This window comes from Phyllobates terribilis, unplaced genomic scaffold, assembly GCF_046119375.1.
Source record: "Phyllobates terribilis strain yellow unplaced genomic scaffold, ASM4611937v1 Scaffold_2__4_contigs__length_985480577, whole genome shotgun sequence".
NCBI lineage: Eukaryota > Metazoa > Chordata > Amphibia > Anura > Dendrobatidae > Phyllobates > Phyllobates terribilis.
In genome coordinates this window covers 371457657-371469850 of record NW_027362762.1, presented here as the reverse complement: position 1 = coordinate 371469850, position 12194 = coordinate 371457657, and the positions used below count along the sequence as shown (strand labels likewise).

Sequence of the window (12194 nt, the reverse complement as noted above, 5' to 3'; positions counted from 1 at the left end):
TCACTCCCCTGTCTTTATAATGCCCCATGCAGCATGTCACCCCCCATATAATGTCCCATGCAGCATGTCACCCCCCCATATAATGCCCCATGCAGCATGTCACCCCCCCATATAATGCCCCATGCAGCATGTCACCCCCCCATATAATGCCCCATGCAGGATGTCACCCCCCCATATAATGCCCCATGCAGGATGTCACCCCCCCATATTATACCCCTTGCAGGATGTCACCCCTCCATATAATGCCCCATGCAAGATATCACTCCCCTGTCTTTATAATGCCCCATGCAGCATGTCACCCCCCATATAATGTCCCATGCAGCATGTCACCCGCCCATATAATGCCCCATGCAGCATGTCACTCCCCCATATAATGCCCCATGCAGCATGTCACCCCCCCATATAATGCCCCATGCAGCATGTCACCCCCCATATCATGCCCCATGCAGCATGTCACCCCCCCATATTATACCCCTTGCAGGATGTCACCCCTCCATATAATGACCTATGCCTTCATACATTAAAAAAAAAAAAAAAAAATCCAATACTCACCTCACTTCTCACTTGCTGCCGCTGCTCTACTCTGGTCTGGACTCCAGCGTCGCGGTGGCGTCGTCCCGCTCTGCGCTGCCTGTGACGGCACTCGGGAGGGCGCGGTGTAAAGACATCACCGCACCCTCTGACCTGAGACGTCATAGGAAGCGCAGAGCAGGAAGACAGATCTGCAGAGGCATGGGAAGAGGCAAGTATCCGCCTGCCGGGGCCCTGAGCAAGCGGGGGGAAGGGCGGGCAATGGCACCGCTCCCCTCTCCTCCGCCCATAGCCCGGCGGGCCGGATAAAAGTCCTCCGCGGGCCGCATGTGGCCCGCGGGCCGTAGTTTGAGGACCCCTGGTCCAAGTGCTATCAGATAAAACATCAGAGAGCACTCGGAAGGGTTATACACTCATGTGAGCGAGCCCTAAACCTGATTCCAGATATATGTGACACCAGCCTAAGATAGCCATAAACATTATTATTTTTACACAGCACTATATCATCTTGCTTTTTGAGATAAGCTTCTGGTGAGGTACATACAGTGAAGGAAATAATTATTTGATCCCTTGCTGTTTTTATAAGTTTGCCCACTGACAAAGACATGAACAGTCTATAATTTTAAGGGTAGGCTAATTTTTACATTGAGAGACAGAATATCCAAAAAAAAAAAAAACCAAAAAAAAAAAAAAAAAACCACATTGTATAAATTAGATACATTTATTTGCATTTTGCAGTGAGAAATAAGTATTTGATCCCTCTGGAAAACAACACTTAATACTTGGTGGCAAAACGATTGTTGGCAAGCACAGCAGTCAGACGTTGTTTGTAGCTGATGACGAGGTTTGCGCACATGTCAGGAGGAATTTTGGTCCACTCTTCTTGGCAGATCATCTCTAAATCATTAAGATTTTGAGGCTGTCGCTTGGCAACTCGGAGCTTCAACTCCCTCCATACGTTTTCTATGGAATTAAGGTCTGGAGACTGGCTAGGCCACTCCATGACCTTTATGTGCTTCTTTTTGAGCCACTCCTTTGTTGCCTTGGCTGTATATTTTGGGTCATTGTCTTGCTAGAAGACCCAGCCACGACCCATTTTTAATGTTCTGGTGGAGGGAAGGAGGTTATCATTCAGGATTTTACAGTACATGGCTCCATCCATTCTCCCATTGATGCGGTGAAGTAGTCCTGTGCCCTAGAGAAACATGCCAAAACATAATATTTCCACCTCCATGCATGACGGTGGGGACGGTGTTTTTTGGGTCACAGGCAGCATTTCTCTTCCTCCAAACACAAGTTGAGTTAATGTCAAAGAGCTCAATTTTTGTCTCATCTGACCACAGCATCTTCTCCCAATAACTCACAGAATCATCCAGGTGTACATTGGAAAACTTCAGACAGGCCTGCACATCTGCCTTCTTGAGCAGGGGGACCTTGCGGGCACTGCAGGATTTTAAACCTTTAGGCATAATGTATTACCAATGGTTTTCTTGGTGACTGTGGTCCCAGCTGCCTTGAGATCATTAACAAGTTCCCCCCGTGTAGTTTCAGTCTGATCTCTCCCCTTCCTCACGATCAAGGATGCCCCACGAGGTGAGATTTTGCATGATGCCCCAGATCGATGTCGATTGACAGTCATTTTGTATTTCTTCCATTTTCTTACTATTGCACCAACAGTTGTCTCCTCACCCAGCATCTTACTTATAGTTTTGTAGCCCATTCCAGCTTTGTGCAGGTCTATGATCTTGTCCCTGACATCCTTAGAAAGCTTTTTGGTCTTGCCCATGTTGTAGAGGTTAGAGTCTGACTGATTAATTGAGTCTGTGGACAGGAGTCTTTTATACAAGTGACTATGTAAGACAGCTGTCTTTAATGCAGGTAACGCGTTGATTAGGAATGTCTAACTGGTCTGTAATAGCCAGAACTCATAATGGTTTGTAGGGGATCAAATGCTTATTTCTCACTGCAAATAAATTTATTTAAATTAATACAATGCGATTTTCTTGATTTTTTTTTTTTGGGGGGGGGGGGGGTATTCTATCTCTCAATGTTAAAATTAACCTACCCTTAAAATTATAGACTGTTCATGTCTTTGTCAGTGGGCAAACTTGCAAAAACAGAAAGGGATCAAATAAGTATTTCCTTCACTGTATATCTAATTATTACCTGTTATTTATTGAAAAATCACTAACATTCAAGAGAAGAGCACTATCCAATTTGCAAGAAATGCCATTGGGGGAACCAATGAACTACCCCAGGACCATCAGCCAGGTGGGAGCTATAGCTCATTGTGACCATGTATAGCTGGCTGAACAGATAGCTTAAAGTAAATGAGTACTAGCCGTAAGATAAGCTGCAATGGAGACCAAAATGCCAAGCACATTGAATTTGTTGTCGCGTCTGCAACCACATACAGTAAGTTGATGGCGGAAACCTTGCACTACAACACAAACACAGTCATGTATGAAAGCTTTCTTCTAGTAAGAGGGGTTTTTTTTGTTTGTTTTTTTAGGAGAGCTTAAGGAAAAATATTCTGGCTCTTTATTTACAAACCACGGTAATTTTTTAAGGACATTTTTTCCTCACACACCCCTTTAAAAAACAAAACAAAAAAACAACAAAACATAACAGCAAGCAGATGCATGCTGCAAAACACACGAACCTGCAGAAATCATAAGGGCTTTTCAATGCAAAAATGAGTTTTTTAGAATGAAAATGAGTTAATTAACGCCTTAAGAAAATTCTATATGCTGGTTTTTGTTTTCAGAGCAGCAGACTGCAGTATGCTAAAGAGCAAAAGGTGATCACAGCTTAATAGTGTACCAGGAATGAATGCTAAACCATGGATAAGTTAAATAATACAATTTTATGATACAATCATATTTTAGCAATACCATATGCACTAATATACTAAGAAGTCACTATGTTAATTAAAGAGGAACAAAAAAAAACCAAAAAGCAAAACAGAATAAGATATTTTAGAAATAGCAAAATCGGTGAAAACATAGCACTGTGTGAACAGAAACTACACCAACAGAATACTGCACATGAAAATGTTCACAGTAAAGAGGGCCTTACTCATGAAAAATACTGAAAAGAATAATATATCTTTCCAATAGCAAAGTGATTCTTGTACATTATCATAGTTGTTGAAGACGTATTCCACCAGATTTAGCTTTTATAAATTAAGGCCCATTAAGGGTTTAGAAGGATTGAGAGTGCATAAAATAATTCAACTTTCACTACTAGAGAAAATAACTCCTTTCTAACAACATTTACGCTAGAAAGAGATTACACACATCTAGGAAGACACACATCTTCAATATACTACATGCCTATTTATAGAGGAGGTAGCCAATACGACAGCTGTAACACCGTTCTATAGTTAATCATTCTGCTTCATCAAGATGTAGGTGACTTCAATGCTCATAAATGTTATGATCTGCTTGAAGGATGTAAAGACTTTTGGGAATATTTTAAACATTTACTTGTACCATTTGTGCCACCTAAAAGTCTTGTTGTCTAAGCCAAGAGAGGAAGAAACAAATGACCATACGATAGGGCACCTACATTTACTAGTGCACAATGAAATGTTAACGTCTATAAGCACAAGTTCAATAAAGTCAGTCAGTGTTCCTCATGTTCTTCTGGTGGCAAATCCACAACAGGCTTATTTCCACCACCCTTGCGGTAGTGGCGGCGGCTTTCACAATGTGTCTGGTGTTTCTTGAAACCCCTTGGATAATCGGTTTGAAAATTACATTTTTGACATTTATACAAACCTTTCGTGTGGGCAGAGGAATGGTTTTTTAGATGGGTCTCCACTGCAAATGTCTCACCACATATTTTACATATAAAAGGACTAGGCATGTTATGTTTGGTGATCAAATGGTTTAAAATAGGCCCCCTTTTTAATGGTCTATAATCACAAAGCATGCATTGAAATTTTCCTTTAATACGTTTAACGTGTTTTAATATTTCCTCTTCTTTCAGAAAACTATCTTTATCATCTGATACATCATAAGTGTCTGGAGCACTGAGAGAGATGTCGCCAGAGTCTGAAGTGTCAAGTCCATCTTTAGACCATGATGGAGTACCTGAACAGTCTGAGAAATTTGTAGCTACTGACAGGCGTGATGTACCAGGGAGACCTTTAGATTTATTTGCAAAGTCCTTTGGCCGATTAGGTGTAAACTCATCTGGTGCTCCATATTCAGAAAATGGTGATGAACCCTTGAATAAAGACATAGCATCTTCAACATACTCGGAGTCTTTTGACTGAGTGGGCGTTGAATTACCCTCTAGATATTTGGGCATATCTTTTGATTGGGGAGAAATGTCCTCTTCTTCTGAAAACTCCATTATACTCTTTGGCATTGCTGGAGCTGCTGCATCATCATCATCATCATCATCCTCATCATCTTCTGAAAAGTCCATAATTTCCTTTGATAAACCTGGGGTTTCTTCCTCTTCCGAAAACTCCATTACATTTCTTGATGCAGTTGTGGTTTCCTCCTCTTCAGAAAAGTCCATGACATTTTTAGAGGCATTTGTCTCCACATTTTTAGGTTTATCATTTGCCTCCTCATCGTCTGAAAACTCCATGTCTTCCTTTGACAATGCTAAATTATCTTCCTCGTCATCATCAGAAAACTCCATCATTTCTTTAGCTGGGGCCAACATGTCCTCTTCCTCAGATACATCTTCCAGCTTTGACTGAGCTGGAGCACTTTCATCTTCAGATATATTTTCTATAAGTTTTTCTTCTAGTGGCATCTCATCTTCAGAAATATCCTCAATCCCTCTAGACTGGTCATGTAACACATCTTCTGAAGCCTCTTGAGCATCTTTTGACTGAGTTACAGTTTCATCGTCAGAAAACTGTGGGATACCACCAGGCAGTGCGGGTTCGTCATCTTCATCAGAGAACTCTGGTATATCTTTAGAAGGGGAAGACGCAATATCATTATCAGAAAACTCAACCCCAGCATTTGCCTGCACAGATTTCGCTGTGCTTATGTTATCGCTACTGCTGCTAGATTCAGGATCACAGCTAGAGTCTTTTGTTTCTTGGAAGATGGTCCTTGCCTTCTCGATGCTGCTGCTGCTGCTACTGCCACTTTTAAATTCAATGTCAGAATTATCATGGGTAACCTGGCAAGATACATTTTCTGGCCAAGAAGTAAGGGTGTCATTTTCTTCAGATTTTACTTCTTTCAACTTGAACTTTTCGTCTACAGATTTTTCATCTTCACTGACCATATGTTCGGAATCATTTTTTTCTGAGCACAGAAACAAACCTTGCTCTGATTTAGGCTCTTTGATTGGTTTTAATTTATTGAACAGCTTGTCGGGTTCAGCGTGCTGGCCCAAGATATGATAATATACACTGGAAAACATTTTGCTCGTGAAGAAACATCTGTGACAGTGGAACAATCTTGCACTTTTCTGGTAAAACACCAGTTTTCCCAAACCACCAGTATCAATTTCTTCACAAAATTCAGGATGTATAGTTCCCATGTGGATCTGTACACTTTTATAGTCTGTTCCATGAAAGCTGCACCGGTTGCAGTCCAGCTCATTGTGCTTTTGCAGGACTTCCATTGTTCAGTTGTCACCACCAATGTATAATCCACAAGTGATGTATGAACAATCTAAAGACAGAAAAAATAATCAGTGAAAAAAACAAATAAAAAAATGTAAATATGAAAATTTACTAGACTTATTTTTCAATACTACATATATCTTTACAACTAAAGCACAATTTACAATTTAAAGCATGTTCACATCCTAAGAAGTGATGGCATATCACTAGCTGGTAGGGGTCCCAGAGAGTTCATACTTGGAATGAAATGATGGATAGCATCATGTCCACTTTTAACACACAGCAGCAAGCACTCTGGGAGTGCAGAAAACTGTGCAGAAGACCAATTCTCTTGAACAGAGACATGCTGCAGTTACCCTGCACAAAGTTTGGCCAGCCCATCGAAGCAGGTTAAAATAGTGATGGAAACCCAAATTTGAATCAGAGATGTGGCACCTTCATTCACAGGATCAGAAGCTATCCTAATGTTGGATTCCCACCAGTCATAAAGTAATAGCATATCCTAATGATATAACATCCATTTACAAGGTGGGAAAACCTCTTTACTGGGTCTGAACAATGACAGTAGCAATGGTATACACGTATATAAGGAAAGTTCACATGATAATGGAGCATGTAAAGGGTTTGTACACGGACTGAAAGTTATAACCTATCAAAAGAATGGGGCTCTATACCACCCCATCCGAGTGGAGGTTGAGCATGTGCACTTCCGCTACATTCACGCTCAATGGGAGTGCCTGAGGCTGCCGAATAGGGTATAACTTACAATATTCGGAGAAACCCTCTAGGTATTTAAAGACACAACAATATTATGCAATACCCATAGAATATCACCTGAGGTCAATCACTTCACATGTCCCAAAAGACATCCTGCATGTATTATACTCACCATCCGCCTTCTTCAGCTCTTCCAGGCGCCACTCCAGTGCCACCATCTTGTGACCGCAACTTCTGGCAGACTGGAAGTCAGAGGTAACAGTCACAAGCTCTTAATGCAAGTCTATGAGTGTCAGAACAAGGCTCCCATAGACTTGCATAGAAAAGTGACCAGCGGCTCTCTCCCACAAACACTGGAACGATCCGGCAGGTAACAAAGTGCTGGAGACCGACTAATGCAGAAAAGAGCAGAAGATGGCAAGTATAAGACTAACTGCAGGGGCCTTATATTAGTAGCACAACTCCAGCGCTGCAATAAAAAAACCAAAATGCAGGAATGGTGCTTTAGGTGGTGTAATGGCACTGGCGTTACCTGGGTGTCTCAACATTAATATTTAAAATTGAAAAGTGCTTGTAGAACCAAGCAAGTAAAAAAGGATAATATAAGGCACTCTTGCAGTAACTGATTTAGATGCACAAGGAGGGTATCCAACCCATACAGTGGTGGCCAAAAGTATTGGCACCCCTGCAATTCTGTCAGATAATACTCAGTTTCTTCCTGAAAATGATTGTAATCAAAAATTCTTTGGTATTATTATCTTCATTTAATTTGTCTTCAATGAAAAAACACAAAAAGAATTGTCCTAAAGCCAAATTGGATATAATTCCACACCAAACCTAAAAAAGGGGATGGACAAAAGTATTGGCACTGTTTGAAAAATCATGTGATGCTTCTCTAATTTGTGTAATTAACAGCACCTGTAACTTACCTGTGCCACCTAACAGGTGTTGTCAATAACTAAATCACACTTGCAGCCAGTTAACATGGATTAAAGTTGACTCAACCTCTATCCTGTGTCCTTGTGTGTACCACATTGAGCATGGAGAAAAGAAAGAAGACTAAAGAACTGTCTGAGGACTTGATAAACCAAATTGTGAGGAAGCATGAGCAATCTCAAGGCTACAAGTCCATCTCCAAAGACCTGAAAGTTCCTGTGTCTTCCGTGCGCAGTGTCATCAAGAAGTTTAAAGCCCGTGGCACTGTGGCTAACCTCCCTAGATGTGGACGGAAAAGAAAAATTGACGAGAGATTTCAACGCAAGATTGTGCGGATGGTGGATAAAGAACCTCGACTAACATCCAAACAAGTTCAAGCTGCCCTGCAGTCCGAGGGTACAACAGTGTCAACCCGTACTATCCGTCGACGTCTGAATGAAAAGGGACTATATGGTAGGATACCCAGGAAGACCCCACTTCTTACCCCGAGACATAAAAAAGCCAGGCTGGAGTTTTCCCAAAACTTACCTGAGAAAGCCTAAAACGTTTTGGAAGAATGTTCTCTGGTCAGATGAGACAAAAGTAGAGCTTTTTGGCAAAAAGCATCAACATAGAGTGTACAGGAAAAAAAAAAGAGGCATTCAAAGAAAAGAACACGGTCCCTACAGTCAAACATGGCGGAGGTTCCCTGATGTTTTGGGGTTGCTTTGCTGCCTCTGGCACTGGACTGCTTGACCGTGTGCATGGCATTATGAAGTCTGAAGACTACCAACAAATTTTGCAGCATAATGTAGGGCCCAGTGTGAGAAAGCTGGGTCTCCCTCAGAGGTCATGGGTCTTCCAGCAGGACAATGACCCAAAACACACTTCCAAAAGCACTATAAAATGGTTTGAGAGAAAGCACTGGAGACTTCTAAGGTGGCCAGCAATGAGTCCAGACATGAATCCCATAGAACACCTGTGGAGAGATCTCAAAATGGCAGTTTGGACAAGGCACCCTTCAAATATCAGGGACCTGGAGCAGTTTGCCAAAGAAGAATGGTCTACAATTCCAGCAGAGCATTGTAAGAAACTCATTGATGGTTACCGAAAGCGGTTGTCCGCAGTTATTTTGGCTAAAGGTTGTGCAACCAAGTATTAGGCTGAGGGTGCCAATACTTTTGTCTGGCCCATTTTTGGAGTTTTGTGTGAAATGATCAATGATATGATTTTTGCTTCATTCTCTTTTGTGTTTTTTCCTTGCAAGCAAATTAAATGAAGATAATAAGACCAAAGAATTTGTGATTGCAATCATTTTCAGGAAGAAACTGAGTATTATCTGACAGAATTGCAGGGGTGCCAATACTTTTGGCCACCACTGTATATCATATAGAGCAGAAAATAAGTTCCTTTTATTTGCATTCATATAGAGTTAAATGTTTTCGGTCCAGGTACAGACCTTCATCAGAACAGCAGATGTAATCTAGATGGGAGAAAAGGATACAAGAACTTCCATATGAGAAGTGGGGAGGGATCCAGGCATAGTCACTGATTTATTACTAGATGGAGTGAGACATCCCAAGTTTCAGTTATGGAGATCTCCGGGGATTCCAGAGTGGTGGGAGGGGGAGGGGAGAGTACCTGAATGCTTTAGGTGGGGAACTCCCGGAAAAAAACGCACTTGTGTGTGCGACCTGCGTCGCTGAGGAGAGCGCTGACTGAATAATTTGGGTGCAGCAATATGTCGCCGCGCATGCGCAGTATCATTTCTCGATGTTACTTCGCGGGCGCCATATTGCTGCAGGCAAGTTTCTTTTTCCTCTAGCAAAATGGCGCCCGCGCAGTAGCATCTATCGCTTACCGATGCTACTGCGCACACGCCATTTTGCTAAAGGAAAAAGATACTTGCCTGCAGCAATATGGCACCTGCACAGTAGCATTTCTCAATTGCCGAGAGATGCTACTGCGCGGTGCCATATTGCTGCACCCGAATTCTTTTTCTTCAAGGAAAATGGCGCCCGTGCAGTAGCATCTCTTGGCAACCAAAAGATGCTACTGCACATGAGCAGGTGACGGCGGTCATTTTGGGGGGGGGGGGGGGGTGTGTGTAAATTTTCACTTTGCCACAGAAATTACAATAGCAATATTTAAAATAGTAGGCAGGTCAATGAAAGCAGTGACCTGTCAGAGTCTAGAGATAGGCATACATAATGAGAGCACCAGTTACAGCCCCTCCCTAAAGTCCCGCCCCAAAGCACAAGCATCTTATTATGGCAGAAATGAAAATAAAGATTATAAAAGAACCACAGGACGGATTTCATCAACCAAGTTATCATTTAACTTAGTGTAATGTCACCCACCTTACAGTGTTTGTGGTTTACTAAGTGGACAGGTGTGCTTTAATGTTTTTAATTGATGGATCGCTTAGTTTCTCAGTTTTTTATTTTTAGTTGAGGTTTGTTGTAGTTACTATGTGAAATGCATCCAATATCATTGAGGACACCTTTGGTTACCAGAGGACATTTAGTAAGACTTAGCACTACCATTGCGATGGCATTGGTATCTACGTAGATTTCGTATATGTGCTGACGCCGGTTACCGGGCACGCTCGTCCCGCTGCCGGTTACAGGGCACGCTCGTCCCGCTGCCGGTTACAGGGCACGCTCGTCCCGCTGCCGGTTACAGGGCACGCTCGTCCCGCTGCCGGTTACAGGGCACGCTCGTCCCGCTGCAGGTTACAGGGCACGCTCGTCCCGCTGCAGGTTACAGGGCACGCTCGTGCTGAGTGCAGCCATTACAAACACACCACAATCTACAGCGCCACCCGCTTATTAGAGCGGACGCCGTGTAGTGCTACATTCCCCCTGTATGTAAAGGGGGGTGGCCCACGCCATGCAAGGGACAACACCTGCTCCACTTGTCACTAACCGCACAGCCCGCCATTCTTCAATGACCCCCTCCCCCGGGCCGACACTGAATAAACATGAGTCACATGAAGATGAAATGACGGACACTCTCCTCCCCCTTCATACAGAAGGTCAGAAACCGGGCAGTAATGGAGCAGGCCCGCCACACACCGCCGGTATTACTCCGCTCTATGTCTATGCCGTACACCTGCCCACATCTCACTACAAGCACCGCGCTCACCTTCACACGCCGCCGGCAGCCGCCCCTTTCTACCTTACGTCATTCAATGGCGCCGGAACACGGAGCCAATCAGAAGCCAGTACGCGACGTCATCACGCTTGGCGTGCTGATAGGCAGTGAAAGGCTGTGAGGTGGGATAATAAGTCTTGCGTGCTGTGAGCGCCCGCAGGCGGTGTGTATTGTGTGTGGAGACCCGCCCTCCTCAGACCGTAGTGGCAGCCATGATTTCTGCCAGGCTTGCCGCTTTATGTCTATGAGGGAACTCTTCTGCTGCACTTACAAAACTGTCAGATTCGAGGCACAAGAGATTTACTTCGGTGAATGCAGCACAGCTTTCTAACACATTATACATGTAATAGTATTTACAACTGCATTGCCAGTTATCAAAAAAACAGAAAATAAACCCCACAGCAGTGAGTACGAGCAGTGTAGCTACATGTGTGCACTGGGGCTTGTCATAAAGGGAGTTAACAGCAAATGTATTCCTTCATTTGGAGATATTTAGATATAGCAGATTGGAGCTGTCAATGTGTATTATTCTGCAGGGCTGGGTCTTCAAGTCGCTGTGGAATGAGCTGTGGAGAGGCGTCCTGTGCCAGGAGGAGCGGGTGCTTGGCTGTCTAATGACAATCTAAGGGAAGCGGCTGACGGCCTTGTAACTTTAACGAGGATCGCAACGCAGTGCTTGGACTGTCCGTCAGCTTTCCCTGCCTGAGATTATTATTATAGCGTATTCCATGGCGCTTTACATGTGATAGGGATATACATAGCAAAAACATTTACATAGTCTTAACAAAACGAGTCAGCAACTGGTACAGGAGGAGCGAGGACCCTGCCCGCGAGGGCTCACAGTCTACAAGGGATGGGTGAGGATACAGTAGTTGGGGGTAGAGCTGGTCGTGCAGTGGTATGGTGGAGCGAGGGTTCCTGCAGGTTGTAGGCTTGTCGGAAGAGGTAGGTCTTCAGGTTTCTTTTGAAGGCTTCCATGGTAGGCGAGAGTCTGATGTGTTGGGGTAGAGAGTTCCAGAGATTGGGGTGATGCACGGGAGAAATCTTGTATGCGATTGTGGGAAGAGGAAATAAGAGGGGAGTAGAGAAGGAGATCTTGTGAGGATCGAAGGTTGCGTGCAGGTAAGTACCGGGAGACTAGGTCACAGATGTATGGAGGAGACAGGTTGTGGATGGCTTTGTATGCCATGGTTAGGGTTTTGAACTGGAGTCTCTGGGCAATGGGGAGCCAGTGAAGGGATTGACAGAGGGGAGAGGCCGGGGAATAGCG

At 43.6% G+C, this 12194-nt stretch overlaps 1 protein-coding gene across 3 annotated transcripts; it reads right to left on the bottom strand.

Moving 5' to 3' along the window:
* Window positions 1-3378: 3378 nt before the first annotated feature.
* Window positions 3379-11043, bottom strand: CHAMP1 (chromosome alignment maintaining phosphoprotein 1). Of its 3 annotated transcripts, XM_073664741.1 has the most exons (3): window positions 9228-9542; window positions 7026-7245; window positions 3379-6185 (listed from the first exon to the last, which is right to left on the bottom strand). In XM_073664741.1, exon 3 carries the CDS (start codon window positions 6133-6135, stop codon window positions 4159-4161), a length of 1977 nt encoding a protein of 658 aa, XP_073520842.1. In that variant the 5' UTR covers window positions 6136-6185; window positions 7026-7245; window positions 9228-9542; the 3' UTR covers window positions 3379-4158. The 3 variants fall into 3 exon arrangements, with proteins under 3 accessions (XP_073520842.1, XP_073520841.1, XP_073520843.1); XM_073664740.1 differs by lacking the exons at window positions 7026-7245; window positions 9228-9542 and adding an exon at window positions 10916-11043; XM_073664742.1 differs by lacking the exon at window positions 7026-7245.
* Window positions 11044-12194: the final 1151 nt, after the last annotated feature.

Bases quoted from the DNA above. Each gene is read 5' to 3' on its own strand.
- CHAMP1 (XM_073664740.1), bottom strand. From the start codon at position 6,135: ATGGAAGTCCTGCAAAAGCACAATGAGCTGGACTGCAACCGGTGCAGC.